The 19,411-nt window shown below is 44.5% G+C and overlaps 1 protein-coding gene across 2 annotated transcripts; it reads left to right on the top strand.

Moving 5' to 3' along the window:
• Positions 1 to 950: 950 nt before the first annotated feature.
• IRF8 (interferon regulatory factor 8) lies at positions 951 to 17,933 on the top strand. Of its 2 annotated transcripts, XM_015887912.3 has the most exons (9): positions 951 to 1,498; positions 5,233 to 5,407; positions 6,131 to 6,314; positions 8,143 to 8,231; positions 9,537 to 9,651; positions 10,950 to 10,994; positions 11,943 to 12,311; positions 13,579 to 13,694; positions 15,393 to 17,933. In XM_015887912.3, the coding sequence occupies exons 1-9, from the start codon at positions 1,488 to 1,490 to the stop codon at positions 15,567 to 15,569; spliced, it is 1,281 nt and encodes a 426-aa protein (XP_015743398.2). In that variant the 5' UTR covers positions 951 to 1,487; the 3' UTR covers positions 15,570 to 17,933. The 2 variants fall into 2 exon arrangements, with proteins under 2 accessions (XP_015743398.2, XP_087992302.1); XM_088136176.1 differs by lacking the exons at positions 951 to 1,498; positions 5,233 to 5,407 and having other exon boundaries at positions 6,232 to 6,314; positions 7,079 to 8,231.
• Positions 17,934 to 19,411: the final 1,478 nt, after the last annotated feature.

Here is a 19,411-nt window from a genome sequence, read left to right as displayed (position 1 = left end):
AGGAAGAGGAGTTGCTATAAATCTTGATCTTCCAAGAAACAGGAGAAATGTTTACCCAAGCCTTGATGACTTTTGAGAATTTTACTTCCTATTTCCAGATTTGCCCGCTACAAATGTTGAGCAATGAACATCATCCTCAGATTTGATTGCAATGGGGTCATGTCCCCCTCCTCACTCGTAAAGAGGACTCCAAGGCTGAAACAGAGCCCAACAAGGGAGTTAAGGAAAACAGTATTTTGCAACCCTTGGTCCTTAGATTTGACAGGGGTCGGACACCTCATGCAATTCCTTGGCCCACCTTTACAAACATCTTGGGAGAACTTCGCCATTCATTCTAAACCTTATCGATTTATTCAGTTAAAAGGTTGCCCAGAAACACATGTACTCCAGTCTGCATATAGACATGGGGGGAAAATAAATACATAAAATGAGGCAAAGGGGCTGGACGATCCACTGTCACCCCAGGGGCCAGACTGCTCTGGGAGAAACGCAGCACAGTTTCTCTTCCAGACACGCCGCTTTAAAGAAAGCCCCCGAGAACGGGGAGAAGCCACCTCCAATTCTGCCCTGCAGTCCTCAGCATTTTCACAGGTTTTCAGCTGTCGGGCAATGGTGCCCGCACAAGAGCATGCGATGCTGGGACATCCTCACCCTCCTTGTGGTGGCACCCTTGCGAGCTGTCACGATTGCCGCCCTTCCTGCGGAGCCCGCCCTTCATCCACCTTCCAGCCTCCGCCCGTTTCCACCCAAATCGCCTCTTTCTCACGCTTCGGACTTTCTCGCGCCTCTTCCGGAGCCTCTATCTTGCCTCTCTACCTTTTACTAAGAGAAAGAAAGAAAGAAAGAAAGAAAGAAAGAAAGAAAGAAAGAAAGAAAGAAAGAAAGAAAGAAAGAAAGAAAGAGGGAGGGAGGGAGGGAGGGAGGGAGGGAGGGAGGGAGATAAAGAAAGAAGGAAAGAGAAAGAAAGAGAGAGAGAGAGAGAGAAAGGAGAGAGAGAGAAAGAAAGAGAGAAAAGAAAGAAAGAAAGAAAGAAAGAAGAAAGATTGATCTGCGACGGGGAGAAGCCGACGCTGGTGGCAAGTCAGCCAGACCCTTCCGTCTCCGACTCGTGAGCGCCCAAGAGCTTCAGAGAGCCCAGCCCGGGCCAGACCCGCGCCCGAGAGACGCCAACGGGCGACGGCCGCCGACCCGGGCAGCGCGAGCAAGAACTCCCACCTGGCAGCAGAGAGTGACGCGCGGCCGCTGATTTCTCGGAAAGGGGCGCGGTGGCAAGAAACCCCTGGGCATGCTCCCCTCCCATTGGCCAGCTTGCCTCCCGCTCTAGCTTGCCATTGGCTGAAAGACCTGCTCGCGGACGCCCTCCACTCGGCCGGGGATATAAAGATGCGGGGCGGTGGATACTAAAAGCGCGAGCTTCGGGCGGACCTGGCGGAAGGGCGCCTAACCTGGGGAGCGCTTCTCACCTCGCTGCAGCCGGCCCGGTCCAGATGTGGAGCAGGTCAGTGGGGGGGGCGAGGGGGATGACCTCCCGGAGGAGGGCGGGCACGCGCGCGCCAGCCGGGTGGCTCGCTCGGTGTCAGGGAGGGAAGTTGGGCTTCCAGGTCCAGGGGAAGGTGCCCTTTCGCCCGCGCTGGCAGAGCGCCCGGACCTTGGACACCCGTTCTTCGCTGCTGTTGGACCTGACTGTCTCCTTTGACCCTGCCACTCTCACCTTTGGGTGAAGGCTGGGTTGGTTCTCGCGGCTTTGGGCTCTTCCCATAGTGAAAATGAGAGGAGGCGCCATCCTTGCGTTGCCATCCGGTCGCTTTCCCTCCTGAAGTAGCTGCTTCGAAAGAGAAATGATGGGAGGAGAAGCAGTAAGAAGAGATGGAAGGGGAGGACGGAGATAGACATGCCTTCTCCTGGTGGACCAGGCCGAATGACTGTGCACTCGAAGTTTGCCTAGATCACAGTGTTTCTCAACCTTGGCGACTTGAAGTTGACTTCAACTTCCAGAATTCCCCAGCCAGCATGTTGAAGTCAACGCATCTTCAAGGCGCCAAGGTTGAGAAACCCTGGTCTAGAAGCAGAGTTGGAACTTGTTGGTCCTGAAGAACATAGAGGCTGCTGTCCTCCTGAATTTACATGTGCTGTTCAGGGGACCGACTTCTGAATTAGTTTGCAGAGTTGCACTGTAGAGGTCTTCCTGTGGAACATATGTGTTCATTGGACTGTTGCTGCTGTTTTTTGACTGGCTTTAAAAGGAAATGGTGGCCAGAGTTTTAAAAATGGCACACCAGCTTGAGAAGCCCAAATTATATCCTTTCTGTATGCAGCTTTAAAGAGGGTAGTATAGAAAGCCTTTGACTATATACAGTGGGATCAACAAGGCCTGTGCAAATTGTTCATTAAGCAGTATAATTGGTAATAATTTGCATTCGTTCCCAGAACTGTCAAAAAGCGCAGAACCGTTTTTCTTCTGGGTTAGAGTAATGGTGAGAAACAAAAGTGGGAGAAGAGAAGCCTTCCCCCAGAACTGAGATTTAGAACATAAAATTCTACAAAGAATTTGCAGTGTGATATTCTGGGTTCCCGTTGAAGTGTGGTTTGTGTGATAGGTATCCACGGTTTAATTCCTGATCTCTAAGGCTCGGTACATTGCGACTTAGATGAATAAGAAGCTGTTGCTTCTGATCATGGCAAGTCCCTTGCTAAAATGTCTGTCTGCCAAGGGACATCTGCTTACCGAAACTTAGAGTTGACTGTGCTGTAAAGTCCATTACGCAGTGATGGCTCTCCAGCAATTGTGATCAGATCTCACTGAATTGCATTTGTAGTTTCAGTAGTGGTGAAACTCTTGGAGGGGGTCAGGGTGATAGCCTGATGCCCAATCTTCTTCCTTTCTCATTTGGGTTTAGGATTGGCAACAGCCGAGGTGCACCAAGTAGATTTACATGGGAATAAATCCTATTGGACAATTGAGGAGGTCAACCCAAGATTGTTCAATCCCATTAAAACCTCATGATGCTATCTATGGTCACCAGAGATGGCTGCAATTCAGGAAATGGGTTCTACCATTCCAGCTGGAACTTGTTACCTTAACAAAACAATAATAATAGCAAAACATGATTTTATTTATTTATTTATCAAATTTGTCACCGCCCATCTCGCTGAATGCCTCTGGGCGGTTTCCAAACAGTTAAAATCAATTGAAATTACGAAATTACAATAATAAATGTCTTTATTCTCCGTGTTCTTTGAACAAAACAATAATAATAGCAAAACATGATGCTTTATTCTTCTTGCTCTAGGTTATTCTCCCATGGGTATCTGAATATTTCCATTTTTAAAAAGAGAGAGACCACTGCAAAATTAATCTGATTCCAACAACATTTTGAGGAAGCTCTTCTTCAAGGACAGTTGTTAATAGTTCTTGATTAAAGATAGTTTGGGGCAATTTTTTTCTCCCACACTAGCTGAAGCATTTTCTCATGCAATTTTATATTGAACGTTTCCTTAACAAAGAGACTTCCTTAAAATGCAGTTGGAATCGCATCTCTTGTGCAGTTTTTGAAGTTCCATTTTTTTTCTCGGTTGTGGTTTATCTCAATTTGTATCTTATCCCCAATGAAGCTGATAGAGCCTTCTTGTGAGAAGAAACACTTGTGATCAGGAACATAATACTGGGAAAGATTAGACAGACTTTCATGCTGTGTTGATCTTTCCTATATATTTGAAATTTTTCACTTAATATTCTGCTGTGACATAACCTTCCACATATTATAAAAGGTTGTTCATAATTTGGATCTCTTGTTGGGAGCGTCTCAGAAGCATTCTGGACAGACTGCTATTGGCTTTAGTTCTGATGACACAGGCCATTTCTTCTCTCTCTAACTTGATGCCACCAAGAAGACCTTGGGTAGCTTCCAACAAATCAACATGGCAGTCTCTTTGAAGTTGTTACGTCAAGAGGAAAGATTGTAGATTGGTGGTAAAATGCGTGCTTTGCATGGGAAAAAAATCTCAGATTGGCAGTTTCAGGTCAGGTAGGAATGCAAGGGAAGTGCTGTCAATCATTGTTGATGGACCAAGAATTCAAGGTGGATTCCTGTTTTCCTCCATTTACAAAAGTTGTTCCTCTGGAGGCCTGTTCAGAGCTTGAACCTGTTGCTAATCTGGAGGTCTTTGGGGTCTGGTATTTAGTGATCTATGAGTTGGAGAAGCTAGTATTGGTAACCTTGGGTCTAAATTTTTCAGTTCATGATTGATGCATAATTGAGCTTGGACTGGCTAGGGTGGATAGGATAAAGAATAAAATAGGCCTGTACTAACATTCCATTAATTGGATTAATTTCAACATTACTTTTAATTTTTACATATTGTCCTGTTTGAAATGTTCTGATGTAACCTTTAGAAATAAACATCTTAAAGAAAAGACAAAACATTACACAATAATGTATGAATATATGTCTAGTGCAGTGTTTTTCAACCTTGCTGGCTGGGGAATTCTGGGAGTTGAAGTCCACACATCTTCAAGTTGCCAAGGTTGAGAAGCACTGGTCTAGTGCCTGGACAATAATCTATTTAAATGAAGCATGAGCAACAGACCCCAAATAAATTATTAGCAAGTTAATCCAGTTGATGTAAAATATAGAACATTGATCAGATAAAGAGGAAGTTGCCCTCAGGTCAAGCTTGGCTCCTTATGATCTCAAGGGCATGTCCAGGTAGGGTTTGTTTTATTTGGCAAAAATACAGAAATTGTTATTACTGTCTTCTGGAACATTCTTTTCCTAGTCTTCAGCCCCAGGATCCAAGTTCTAACCATGACCAACTCTGCTTATTAGTTTCAGAATCAGCCAACATTGTTTTAAGTGTTGCTATCTAGCTGGAGTAGAATGTACAATAGCGTCAATTAAAATACAAGATATTCACATGGAGTTTATGGCTTTCTGTACAAGAGCACTCTACAGGGAGGGGATATCTGCCCCAAACGCTCCATGGTTTACATTATGTTACAACCACCAGACTTTTTTTTTATTGTTTCCCAGATTTGTAGCTACCGTGCAAAGATGCACCTTCCTTCTGGAGGCCACCCTGTCGAAACCTGTCAAATCAATTTCACAAAGGGTTACAAATGGGGCATAGGATTAGAGACTGAATCTTTGACAATACTGGAGCTCCACAGTAAGATGTAAGGGACTTGGATTTGGAAAGGTCCTTAGGAAGGCCCCTGACATGTCTCCCTTACAGGGTGTGTGACCGAAACGGCGGAAGACGGCTCAGACAATGGCTGATTGAACAAATCGATAGTGCGATGTATCCTGGACTGATCTGGGAGAATGAAGAGAAAACCATGTTCCGTATCCCATGGAAACATGCGGGAAAACAGGATTATAATCAAGAGGTGGATGCATCTATTTTCAAGGTATTAACAACAGTCTTTTGATGGAAACCACAGGCACTCCTTTTTTCTGAGTTGTTGGTAGTTTTGCCTAAGATCCAGAGAAGTCTCAAATAAGAAGTTGCCTACCCTTTTTTGAGTGAGTTTCGTTAAACTAAATCCCACAAATCTCTGTGTCCCACTTAGTTTTTTTTAGATGTGGCTTTCTTTTTCATCATGTAGAAATGGGTTCTTACGCTGGACCAAGTTCTGTTCACGTGGTTACATAGAACATGTTTTGATTGCCCCTGAAGCCGGATTGTTTTAAAATGTGTGAAATCCCAATTCCTCACCACCACCAAGGAGGTGTTTGTATTTCGTTGCTAAGTACTGCTGTGGTGCTGAATTGGAGAGCCGTGCAACTTAGATGATAGGGAGTCGTAATAGCCAGAAAAAAGCAGCAGAGCCCACCTTGTTATCAATACAATTTATATTTTAAAGGGGCTACCTGTATGCATTTTTAAAATAGTGGGCAAGATGTTTCAATGTGGCATGGGTGGTGGCACTGGGAGATCATGAGAGGTTGAAGAACCATAAGAATAAGAAAGAGAACTGGCCTTCACGGGACCAGATGCCCATCAAGGCACTTGGACTGTGCAGATGGCCTCACTCGATGTCTTTCCTTAGTAGGAGCCCTTTGCCACTTTCTAAAATCAGGATCTCACGTAGTTGTGTCCTTGTGAGAACTCTTCATGCCAATTCTTCTAGGCATGGGCAATATTCAAAGGAAAATACAAGGAAGGTGACAAAGCAGAGCCGGCGACATGGAAAACCAGACTGCGTTGTGCCTTAAATAAGAGCCCTGACTTTGAAGAAGTGACGGAGAGGTCACAGCTGGACATCTCGGAGCCCTATAAGGTTTACCGCATTGTTCCCGAGGAAGAACAGAAATGTAAGTGGAGCCCAGCCGCACGATCAGCACAGCTTCTCGGCGCAGCCCCCGCTGGACGCATTTGCGTCCAGCTACAGGCATCAGATGGTTGACTTAGTTTTTATTGGCTACTCTTCAAAGCGAAAGTTTTGGGAGGATGGGCTGCACATTTTTTTTTATTGGAGGAAAAAAGAAGCTAAAACCTTCCCTGACTTACGTAGAGCCAGATCAAAATACTTCAAATAAATGGTTCTCGGTGGGGGGAAACCAGAAAAAAGTATCATGAATAAATTAAAACACCCACCCACCAGTATAAGCCACCATATATTTTACAGCAGGGGTGTCCACCAGGGTGGGGTCAAAGAAAATCAAGGTGGTGGCCACAATCGTGCAAGCAAAGTCCCATTCTTTTTTTTACAAGCTGGTGATTCCTGTTTTTCAGAAAAATCTGTTAAGGAGATGTAAGCCCACAGGCCAGTGAATGCAGCCCACTGTAATTCAGAAGTTACGCCCCACTTTGGATGTGTAACTGATCACCTGTTAGGTTAAATGTGCATAAAGGGAATGGCTGCCACCCCATTTATTTATTTATTTATTTATTTATTTATTTATTTATTTATTTATTTGCAAGGCTGATAAGCCGCCAATTCTTGAGCATGTGCAAAACGTATGCGCCTAAGAATGACCTGAAAGAGGTTTTACGTGTAGGGCCTGTCTGTCTGTTCAAAGAGTTTTGCTTGCATGTAGAGTTAATGTGCACATTGACTCTCTCTCTCTCTCTCCAGGATATGCTTAATGCACTATTGGAAGTGGCAAGCCAATTACTGGCTTTTCCAGCCTAGTTGTCCCCCAGATGTTAGGACTTCAACTCCCAGAATTCCCCAGCTGGAAAACCCTGATATAAGCTAAACCGTTAGAGTTTTTGACCTTACTTGACTGATGCATCTTCTCTGGAAACCATTGCAACCAGCTTACTATGCCTGAATGCTGTCTTCTCTTCCCTTAACACCAGTGTGAGCAGAGAGGTTTTGCTCCCCCTCTGACCCTTTTGCTTTGGCCCCCAAATGCCCCATTTTCAAAGGCCCAGGGGTTGTGAGAGTGGGCAGAAATACAACTCTTGGTTGGCTCTTTTGTCAGAGCTTAACGCTGTGGTTACAGAACACCATGTCCGACTTTACCCGAGCTGTACACCCTGCATTATTTTTAGCTGTGGTTCTTCTGGTATGGTGTCTTTTCAAGCATGCAAAACTGAATTTCAAGAAATCTCCCACTTAGCACCGGGGCTTTTGCTGTTTATTATATTAACTCTCTTGTCTGTGAAACAACCAAACTGCTGTTTTCTCACTCACTTGGTGTGGTGTTTTGAAGGCTGTGTGTGTGTGTGTGTGTGTGTGGGGGGGGGCTCTGTGGCGAAACCTACAACCTTTGGTTGCTTGTGATCAAAAGCAAGTTCTCTTCTCTTCGGTTCACATTTAAAAAATAATAGTAAAGCGAGTTTTTTTCCCAAAGAGTTCATCTAATAAGGCCACTGTTCATTTAATGATTTTAACATGTGTCCAAATATTGCTCTGCTGTGCTGGGCTCAGCCTTTTTGATTTAATGGGGGGAAAACCTTGTCAGGTCTGAATATTCTTAAAACCAGTTTTATCCTGCACTCCTCCCCACACCAAGTCCCAAATAAATGGAGGGAGGTTTTAGAATAATTTTTTCCCCTTGCTTTTGTTTGCTTCTCTCTCCTTCTCTCTCTCTCAATCCCCCTCCTCATATAAAGACCCTCAGAATCTCTCCCAGACTTTTTGACGCTTTTTGGTAGAGTGCGCAATGAGACTCAAATGGTATTTCCTTCCAGGCAAAATGGGGATGGGGACCAGATGCAGCTTGAATGAGGTCACAGACATGGACTGCAGTGCTTCCTCAATAGAAGAGTTAATGAAAGAGGTAACTAGCTGTTTCACACCAGGCTAAAGTATCCATTTCTCCCTTTGAAGTTGTATCATCCGGCCATAACTTTTCCCTTCTCTCTGTAGAGTAAATAAACCTGAGTCCAATAAAATGGGTGTAGGCTTGAAGGAATTGCTAAAACTCATCCCTTGTTCCTCACCGGCACTTGGTGCTCCCACTGATGGGTGCTATTAACCTGTTAGGGTCAGGATGGTGGCCCTGCCCCCTTTTCATGTATATTACACGTGCAAAACTCATACAACAGTGCAGGTTTTGATCGCACTGCTGTGGCTGCCATTTTGCCTTTTTTGACCAGACCCTGTGGACACCCCTGAGTGCTGATGACTGTGTATGCTGGAAGAATTTGTTGTGGGAAATGTGCCTACTCCCTTCTTTCCACCTCCTTCCACCCCAGCCAGAATAAGTAAAGCTCAGGAAGGCTGGTGTGCATGGCGATATGGAAGCAAGAACATGGACAGAAAATTGGCCGCCATGTTTGGCATGCAGAGGTTGCCAATCTCCATTGCCAAGTTCCTATCTTGGAAGCAGAACCATCGAGGAACTGTGCAAAACTTGCTGGTTGGGTTGCCCAAGTGCAAGTCATTTTTTTTAGGGTTGCCAAACTACAATCTGCAGGCTGGGCCTGCCCTACCAGGGGATAAAGTGAGGCAGCTGTTTTGGGACGTTCATGCTCAGAGGGGCAGCAGCTGTTCCTGTCCACCAGGATGGAATCGGATCAGACTGTCCCAGTAATTTATCTTAGGTAGACAAATGCAAGGGGAAAGGCAGGGGAGAGGAAGACAAACATGGATGTTACTTTATAGCAGATTTCATGGTTCTTTAATATTTGGAAGATTCAGATCCTCTGCTTCCTGGTTGGAAATAGAGAATGTATGATTAAGAGTACTTGTTGTTAGGGTTCAAGTACAGGATATCTTGGATCATCCCTCCTTAACTGGGGGAAGGAGAAGGAATAATGGCTATTTTATGAATGCTAAGGGAGCTTTCAGTGCCTTGAAATTTGGGGAGTGGGATATAACACTTATTTTATTTAAGAAAGGAAGACGCCACTCATTTATACCATGCGTATCACAGTATTGCTGTATACGTTGCTTTTACTCATATATCGTATTCCCGCTGGCCTTTATTAATACAGGAACTAAATGCCCTTATAAAATATCTTCTGGATGTGGAAAGCAGGGGAATGCTTTATGGCAAGATAATCTGCTTTCAGGCGACAGCTCTGTCTGCTTGGTCATCTCAAACATTCTGTATCTTCTCCTCCTCCATACATCTCCCCAGCCTCCCTCAGCTGTAGAGGAGTACCTTGGCACAATCAAAAGAAGTCCTTCACCACCACAGGAGAGCAGCCGAAATCCACCCATACCAGACTGGTGGATGCATCAGTCAAGTCCTGGTAAGCCTTTCCAGTAGAAGAGAATATCTGTAGTTCAGGGTTGAACTGTGGAGTTCTTGCCTGCAGACGTTTCATTACTCAACTAGGTAGCTTCAACAGGGAGCATCATTATTGCCTTGATGATGTTACCCAGTTGGGTAATGAAATGTCTGCAAGCAAACAGCCAAGCTCAGACAGAACCCATCCTTTGTCATAGGCATCCATTGACTGGGGGAAGGAGAGGGCAAGCAATGTCATACTTGTCATGGGGTTGTTGGGCAAAGGACTTGTGCCAGCCCCATCAAAATTATATTGTCCATGGCTGCTTTAATTCCTCAGTCATAAGCCTTTGGAAGTCTGTGCAGGACTGCAGAAAGAATATAAATTGGGCTTTGATTTGGCAAAGTACCCACACATATTCATGTTATATCGATGATGTGGAAAGACCACTGATGGCACAGATGTTTTATTGTGGCACAAGCAAAATATTTGTCAAACTTTTGACAACCAGCTGTACCCCACAACAAGATTCTCACAGGGGCTTCTTTAATCTCTTCATTGAAAGAGAGCAAACACCATAATGTTACATAAATCTTGATGGCTGAATACTTTAAATTTTAGGACCTCAGTTATCTCTGAGTTTCCTAGGGCAGAACTATTTTCACCCACTAGATAAGCATCCTTTGTTGAACAGGAGATGTAGTGAACGGCTCGCCAGGTGAAAGAGGAATCTCCAGGTGTTTTGAACCTACCATGTTTTCCAAACTCTCTCCTTTTTCCTAGGCACAGAGAATGCCATTCTGTTACTACTTATTTCTGGAATAAATAAACTAGACCACTCTGCTTATATTTTAATCCGGCCAGGTCACTGTTTAATTCAGCAGTATTGCTCTTGCTTTCTCTGACGAAGGTGGAGGGCAACCTGTCCATGTAAGCGAACTTTGTGGTTGCTCATGGAGTCAACTTAACTAGGGTGCCAAATTTCAAGAAGGAAAAGAAAACCCAATCAAATCAGTCCTTGAGTTTGGGGATGAGATGCCAGTTGTGTCTAGGATAGTGGATGCTGGCATTGAGCCTAGGGACACCTCTGGCTGAAGGGGCAGAGTTCAATGCCCAGCACCAAAACATCTCAATCTCAGAAGAAAGTTGTGGAGACCTTCAAGAGTTGCTCCCAATGAATCAATAGCACAGGTCCTGGATGGAGCAGCTGGAATCTAATTTAATCCAGCACATGAATGTTAAGGGAAAGTTTTGATTTGGAGATCACATATGTGTGTTCTGCTTGCAAGAAAAATAATATATATTTTTTAAATCCCTAGCCTTGTCCCTGATGACTGGGTTTGCTGCATATGAGCCGCTTCTAGGTATGATGGTCTTTCAACCAGTAACTTCCTTTTCAGTTGGCCTCACTTTTGTTTCCATGTCAAAGATCATAAGTGTTATGTGTGCTACTGGGGAGAGGGGAGTGTCTAGAATGGATAATAATAATCTGCCTATCCCAGGTCCTTGGGAAGGACTCGATAGGTGAATAAAAATGCCAAATCCAGTCTAAACATTTGGCTAACTGTGCGACCAGCAACAACAACAATTGTTATTATTATTATTATATAAGGGTCACTTCCTTGTGAGATGGGGAGTGTCTAAATTCGAAATATAAACAAATAAATCAATACTGACATCCTGCTTTCACATTGCCAATGACTGTGTGCATGTGCTCCCTAAAATACTGGGGGACAGGGCATGGGGTTCCAGCCTGGATAGGGAGAAATGAACGTTGAGAACGTTTGTAGGAGACATTTAAGATGGGATCTTGCAGTTTTGGCTGGTAGCTGCAAGCACGTTCAGTAATAAGGCTGAGAAGGGATGGACCTCTTTGAGGAAGGAAATACGGCAGCAGAACCTTGTACCATTTCCTCGATGAAGTTCAAACATCTCCCAGGGAGCTTCCATTGGAGAAATGGTGTAAGAGGAAAAAAGGCTAATTCCAGCCTTCCCAATTTGGACCAAGCTTCTTGTCAGTCCCCCACAGCTGTTTTTCCCAAGAATTTAAGTAAAATGGAGAAGCAGTCATGGGGCCCCATTAGTTTGCTTTGTTTGGCCCCCAGAAAATTTATGTTTGAAAGCAGAGTTTGATGCAGTTTGGTGAAGCCAAGGCATTTAGCGGTTCTCTTCTCACTGACTTGTTTCTCGGAGTCCTTTCTTCCACCCCATTATCCCATTCTTGAAATGATCCTGTGGGTCCACCCCTTGCAGTCATCAAACGGACTGCCTGCAGACTCGTGTGATGACTTCTGCCATGTGTGACTTTGTAGGCTACTCCCAAATGATGATCAACTTCTACTATGGAGGGAAGCTGGTGGGGAGCACAACCACCTCTCGCCCTGAGGGCTGCAGGATCTCCCTGGGAGAGGGGCCCTATTGCATAGATAGCCTGGAACACGTGCAGTTCCCATCTGCAGAGCTGATTCTCAATGAGCGCCAGAGGCAGATCACCAGAAAGCTCTTTGGGCACCTGGAACGAGGTGTCCTTCTGCACTGCAACAAACAGGGCATCTTCATCAAGCGGCTGAGCCAAGGAAGGGTCTTCTGGAGTGGGAACACCGTGGCCTGCAAGGAGAAACCCAACAAGCTGGACCGGGATGAGGTGGTCAAAATATTTGACACCAACTATTTCCTCAGAGGTCAGTGAGAAGGTTCAGCCTGTGTTTTGCTTTCCTTGGTGTTGGAGAATGTGGTCAAGAACCACACGCACCCTGAATTAAGGGTGGGCAAATTTCTGGTGGCTGAGGGCCAAACTCAAAGAGTTTGGGCCCACGTTGGATGGGCTGATAAGACTTAAATGTGCCTGTGGACGAGGCTGAATTTTCTTTGTCTGGAGGAAGAGGTGGGATGAGACATGGTTTCCTTTTCTTTTTTAAATGATGTTAAAACTATTTTAGGCTTACATCATTGAGATGTGTGTGTGTGAGAGAGTATGTGTGTCAGTGTGTGTCCGTGAGATGGAGGGACCTGCAGAAAACAGGTTTGAAGGTGCAAATTTTCCTCCCTGTCCTATAATCTCAGACTCAAGTCCATATCAAAATGCTCTTCCAAAAAAGTCAAGTTAGGAGGCAATCTACAACCTGAATAAATTAGATAAAGCAAGTACTTAGACCGATGGGTTCTGCACGTTGCATGCCATTTCTTTTTGCATCTCCTATCTAAGAAAGGTTCCAAAAAGTTCTTCTATTAAGAGAAGGAAAGCAAGGGATGTTCTCCTAAGTAGCCTGAATCCAAACCATGGAGAGCTTCAAAGGTAGTAACCACTACTTCATATTTCTCCTGGAAACAAATTGGCAGCTTGTTGGTGTCCAGGTTGTGAAGCCCACAATGGATAAACATGGCTTGATCTTGATAGAATTTATAACAACTTTTAAAAGCTACTTTTATATTGGCCTTCCAAAGCTGTACTTTCTCCTCTAATATTTGTTGCTTATCCCATTTTTGTCTGCGTTGACCTTGTTTTTCACTGGGAGAAAATCCATCTGTGTGGGTGCTAAGAGTTCATTGACTTGATGGCCAGCATCATCAATCCTCTTGTTTTCAGAAATGCTACAATTCAGAACCAGGGTCAGTACCGGAGATGATAGAGGTTCATGGAGCTCAACCAAACTGCCTCATAGCATTGTTGTTTTGGGGATCTAGTAGAGAGAGAGGAGACTTCCCTGTGCCTCATTTTGAACTTTCAGAGAGAAGACAAGGTAGAAATGCAATAGTTACAGAACTAACTAAAAATACAAGAGGGAGCCTACAAGGACTTGTAGCTGGCAATGCCTTATGTGCGCACAGGGGCCTGATCTTTCTCCTTCCCTCTGGTTCCTTGTGTTTCGTGTGCTGCTGAACCTACTGAGACCAATCGCCTGTCCCTCCCTTTCAACGAGTTAAAGGTTGCTTGTTTTTCCCTTCTAGAGCTCCATCAGTATTATAACAATCAAGGCCGCTTCCCAAACAGCAAGGTGATTCTGTGTTTTGGAGAGGAATTTCCAGATGCTGTCCCCTTACGTTGCAAGCTGATCCTGGTTGAGGTGAGCAGGACAATTGGTCATCATGTCATTTATGGAACCAGCTCTGACTTGAGTTCCCTTGTCCATAGTTCAAATGTCAGGACTTCCCAAGGGTAATTGCAGAGCTGGTCCTCCTTTCTTGTGTTATATTCACTTTTCTTTTTCAAAGCAGCCATATACTGTAGATGACTAACTCATGTTTTAGGAGCATTGTGTCTTACTTGGTGGAAGTGATCTGGACTGTCTGTTGCCCACTGTGAGAATGGCAAGCAGCCTTGTGCTCTTTCTTCCCTAGCCTTAAAAGCTTCTTGTTAGAATCTCCCTGCTTCTGGATATCTCTTCAGGGCACTGTATTTGCTGCTCTTCAGCACTGATTAAGTAGCAACGATGGGCAATGGGATGAATGGCAGAGACTGAACTGGCATGCTCCTTGCTGGCAGAACTGAAAAGTCTGCATCAAGCAGAGAAAGCAAGAATGGGCCCCAAGTTGAGACAAAGAAATAAGCTCTCAGAGAGGGTGCAGTGAACCACAGAAAGCACTATTAAAAACATTGACTCCCAGAATGGGTGCTTGGCCTGTGGGCTGGCTTGAACCACCTACCTGTGTCAACTAAAGTCAGCCTCAGACATGCAGCTTTGCCACACAGCTAACGATACGTCCTTCCAATTCGGCCAGTCTACTTGTTTAGCATAGCTGCAAAAGATCTGTCTGGTTTGGGCTGGCTCAGTCCAGGAAGTTAAAGAGGGGACAAGGTGTCATAAATGTTAAGAAAGTGGTCACAACCGTGAGGTCAAAGCTCAGATCTCTTCTTACATGTGTCCATGCACACTTCTACTTATTTGACCCATATCATTTCCTTCTGCTGAATTTGAGCACTCGAGGCGACTATCATCCGTACAATGAAGAGTGCAAGGAATGCAGATGCAAAGACACAACAGGATTAATGAACAATTTAAGGCCTGGCAACAGCGAAGCATCTTTTAAAAGTTTGAAAGAAGCCAAGTGCAACTTGGGAGGAAGGGCATTCCACAGCCTGGGCGCAAGGGAGGGGAGCTGGCAGAGAGGCGGACTCTTGGCATGAGGGAGCATCTTCAGGAGAGCCTTTCCTCCAAATCTTAATGCCCAAATACACCCCCCATGGGAAGAGGCCCTGCTGGAGATTTAATCTTTGGTGAGGGATCCATCCTGTGCTTAACCATGTTCTCTTAAATAAGCCACTGCACCCTGCTAAGGGCTAATGCATGGTTTCTAGTCACAATGACTATGTTCAGGCCACATGTTTGAATAAAACCAGAGAAACCACATTAGAGCTTAGCACAATGTCTGAACCGGATGGGTCCCTTCCTTGTGGAACAGCTCAGCCCCTGTGCGCTGCTGCTGAGCTGAGCAGAGAAAAGGAAGCGACGGGCGTTATGGCCACTGCCCGCAGAGCTGGTTGGCTTAGCTAACAGGTGACCTGTTGCACCGTCTCTCCTGTGCAGTGCAGAGACCAGAAAGCTGTACATCAGGAAATCTTGATCGTTCATATCCTGACCTTAGAGAGACACTGGATGCTACAGAGGGTGCACAAACCACCTTGAAAACCATAAAACCCTAAACAGACACAGCTGCTGTTGTGACACTTTACCTTTGCATTTAAAACTTCTCCATTGAACCGTGTGGTCTTCATGCATAGCATATGATCCAACCCAAGGTATCTCCTTGTCTTCTGAATGCAGATTGAACAGCTGAGCATCCGACAGCTGGTGGAGGAGGCCCGGAAGAATGAAAGGAGTGCTTTGGGCCACCCGGTAGGAGAGGAGGTGCATTATGATCAGATGTACAGGAACTTCCAGGATTCTTGTGGACCTCACCAAAGACCCATTTTCAGAGAAAACCAGCAAATTACCGTTTGAGACTCTGGGGCAGAATATTTCATTAATTTTTCAAGCTTTTTTTTTTTTTCCTTCCCCCCAGTCTTGCAGCTTAGATCTTCCACACTGAAGTTTTCCTTTTTGGATTTTTAAAACATGTTTTGTATGTAAATGTATACAGGGTCTAAATATATAAGGGCTATTTTTTCTCCCTTCCCTTTCAGAATTTAGCATAAAAAGCATCAATGGCAAATTGCTTTGACCTTTTCAACTACTGCAAGTCCCACAGAAAGTCGGTTTGAGAGCACTGATGCATGCTGGGTTTTTTTTAAAGTGAGGGTGTAGCAATCGCACCCAAGCACTCTTTTACTTTCCCACAAAGGGTCTGGTTTAGCATTGTTCTTGGGGAATGAAAAGAGTTGCTAGGCCTCGCAGTCTGTATTGTTGGGAAGACTTAGGGGCAAGAATCAACAGCATTTCTGTGTGGTTCCACACCCAAAGATTCTAGTGGTAGGTTCTGATGATGGTTATACATTAGTCGTAGAAGAGGTGGGAAAATTCTGGAAGATGGTTGGTCACATTCCTGGGGTGGGGATGGACAGCCCCAAACTCCAGACAGGATATATCCTCATTTTGGTAGGGAGTTTTGCAACTGGAGGTGGGGAGGGAGGAGGAAGAAAGGAACTCCACTGTGGAGTTGCCCCAAATACAGTGTCTTCTCGTGATTGGTAGAGGTCTTCCACATTATCAGCTGCGCATGTTCAATGTGCTAGAATATAAGCATGTTGAGCAAGCAGCAAAGAATCAGAAGTGCTTCAGTTCCAAAGGTTTTTTATGAGTCCTTCCAGATGTGCATCTTGAAAGAGCAGGTACATACATTCATATGAATTCATATTCTTTCTGATGGACAGGTGAAGGCTGACACTTGGCAGCTAAAGACATAAACTGACTCCATTAAATAGTCCTATATGCCAGTGCTGGATCTCCAGTAACCCATCTCCACATGCAATTTATCCTTGGTGTTATACTCAACTGTGAATGTGCCCTACTGCTTAACCCTTTATTCTTTTGGGACACAGAGAGGAAAGAATATATGTAAAACCAGACCCAAGGACAAAATTAATCCTGGGTAGATGAATATCCTGTGAAAAATGTGCTGGTTAGACATCTCTGTATCCCTTTAAGAAACCACATGATATCTATATTTTATATTATTGTAAATTTTATTTTATTTTTTATTGCTGAAATTTCTTTTGGGGGGGGTAGATTAAATTCTTTAGGTATTGGATTAGAATAGAGCAGATATAAAATTACCTTATTCTGAGGAGGTGCTTGGGCCACCTAGTTCGATTTTATCTCCTTGGCTGACAGCAACTCCTCCTGGAGAAGCTGGGAATTTTGAACTTAGAGACTTTTTCGTGCCAATCCATGTGCTTGGTCATCAAGCTATGGTTTCCACCTAACTGGTTTTCTTTTTCAGATTAGGGATGTGTATTTTTTTTTCTTTTTAAGCTTTATTAAGCTGGAGACTTTTCTCAGGAAGCAGAGATCAAGGCAGATTCTGGGGCACTACCTTTGAAGAAGAGAATGAGAAAAAGCATGTCAGCTCCTTCTCATTCTGATGAAGCCCAAGAACTTCAATACTAACCCACATCAATAGGAAAAGCATAGATAGTCTTAGTTGGGGGAATGCAAAATCCACAATAAATGAGATGATGAGGATTGAACTACCTTGAAACAAAGAGTTCTAGTTCATAAAATGGTCTGCTGGGGTTCCAAAGGGGCCTAGAAGATCTGATTTCAGCTGGTAGGGCAGTTCTATACATGCAGATTCAAGAGAGGCTTCTGCCATTAGAGCGACTTGCAGCTGATCTTGAAAATATTGTGGCAGGACATCAGGAATAGCAGCACAAATATTGGCCTTTGCTGGGACACGGGGTTGACTTAAAATCCTGCAAAACTACAACGGCGAAAGAATCTCTCAAACCATGCCTGTTAGAGCCATATGCCTAAAGATTTGTGCAGGGTGGGAGCGTGTACAGGTGATCCCTCTCGCAGATCTAGCCTGCTTGGGATTGTTAAGCACCGGTACTACCTGAAATACTGATTCATTCATTGTTTAAAAAGGGCATTATGTTGATTTGCTAAGTTGAAAAAAGGATGCTCCTGTGCTGTTGAACACAGGCAGGACCTACATGATGCTCTTGTATGCCACAAATTCCCCACTGAAAGCCGAAGCACTTAGAGAAATGCGTGCTTGAAAGAATGATTATGTGCCCCTGAGCATCACTCGGAGCAATCAGGTTGATTGCTACATCTCTTGGAGTATTTATTTTGACTGCTTGTTTAAAATGTTTTGTGATTGTTTTACCAAAATGTGCCTTCAAATAAATAACAGCGTTTTGTAATCAATTGTCTTCTGCCTTCGGATGGGAAAACACATCTAAGTCTTACCTTAAAGCTTTAAGGAGGGCTCCACTGACCTCGTTTGCTGGAGGTTGAAATCCAAACTTCTGTCGCAAAACTATGGGAGGCATGCTATGCGCAGAGACCACACTTAATATTGTGGAGGAGGACGGCCTCACTGGTTAGGTTGATGAGAAACAGATGGACCTAAGCGGAGCTAGGATCTTTCCTTGTGGCACGCTTTGGAAGGGGGGTGGAATTGGGGACATTTTTCTTTGTTTCTTTTAAACCCGGGGTAGACGAGCTTTGGGGAAGGCAAACCCTGCAACTCAACCTCACGCTGCAGGGGACAACCTGGAGATGGGATTATATTCGGGGAGAATCACTTTTTCCTCTGGCCTTATTCATTGTTCGTTGATTTCACATTTTTAAGGGTGAGGATAAAAGCATGAGGCTTCCAGGGGATGGGGGCAGACCACACCCATCTTCATTCTCAGTCCCCCCATGGCTCAACATTGGCTACGTTTTAAGGCTTACTCAAAACAGCATGAAACCATTACCATGGAACACTTTTTTGGCCACTGATCGGACAGGGCTGGGGGTGTTATTTATCGGATGCGTGGAGCTAGATGGCTCTTGGCTTCCCTTGTGCTAAGTGAATAGCCCCCACATCCTGTTGTTCCAAAGGTCCTAGGGATAGTTGTTAAATCTGGATATTCTTGAAATTTGCCTGTACTGTGTCTGGGCATTTTCAATGGGATGATTCTAAAGAACAGCTGACTTAGTTCACACTTGTGCATGTGATTAAACAACCCCCTGACTCATTTCTGAAGGCACAAAAGGCCCTTTTGAGCACTGGTGCGTTTGGGGTGAAGAGAGGTTGTGTGTAACATTTGCTGATCTATGTGAGGAGGAGTCTGATAGGACCTTTTCTGACTAACGTATTTTATTAAAAAGGGCAAGCTATTGTGAACTGTTGCTCACTGCATCTAATACATCTCATGAAGTGAGACGCAGCTCATGAAAGTTTATGTCTTTTAATAAAATGTGTTAGTCCTGCTAGACTTCTTTTGATTTTTCCTACCACAGACTAACACAGCTGTCCTCCAACACTGTCTGTAGATGAGTACAACTTTAGAAATGGTTAATAACCTACATAGAGGGCAGATCTTAATATCATATGGAGGGCAGTGAGCAAGCCATCTGATGCCATCACATTCAATCTGCTGCCTAGGTCATACTAAGTCTGGTCATACTAGGTCATACAAACCACAGTTCCTCTCTCCATCTCTTTGGCCCTGTAAAGTACGCTCAGATTGGACAGCCGTTCCAATGCAGTTCGGTATAGGATCATCACCTCTCACCTCCCAGAATGGTGGGATTTCAACCCATTTTTTGTTACACACTCTTGAGCTTGTTGTTGTTGTTTAGTCGTTAAGTTGTGTCCGACTCTTCGTGACCCCATGAACCATATTGCG

Source organism: Python bivittatus, unplaced genomic scaffold (genome assembly GCF_059951505.1).
Source record: "Python bivittatus isolate LINGU-HERP-01145 unplaced genomic scaffold, Pbiv_v1 ctg000190_np1212, whole genome shotgun sequence".
NCBI lineage: Eukaryota > Metazoa > Chordata > Lepidosauria > Squamata > Pythonidae > Python > Python bivittatus.
This window is presented reverse-complemented; position numbering and strand designations above follow the sequence as displayed.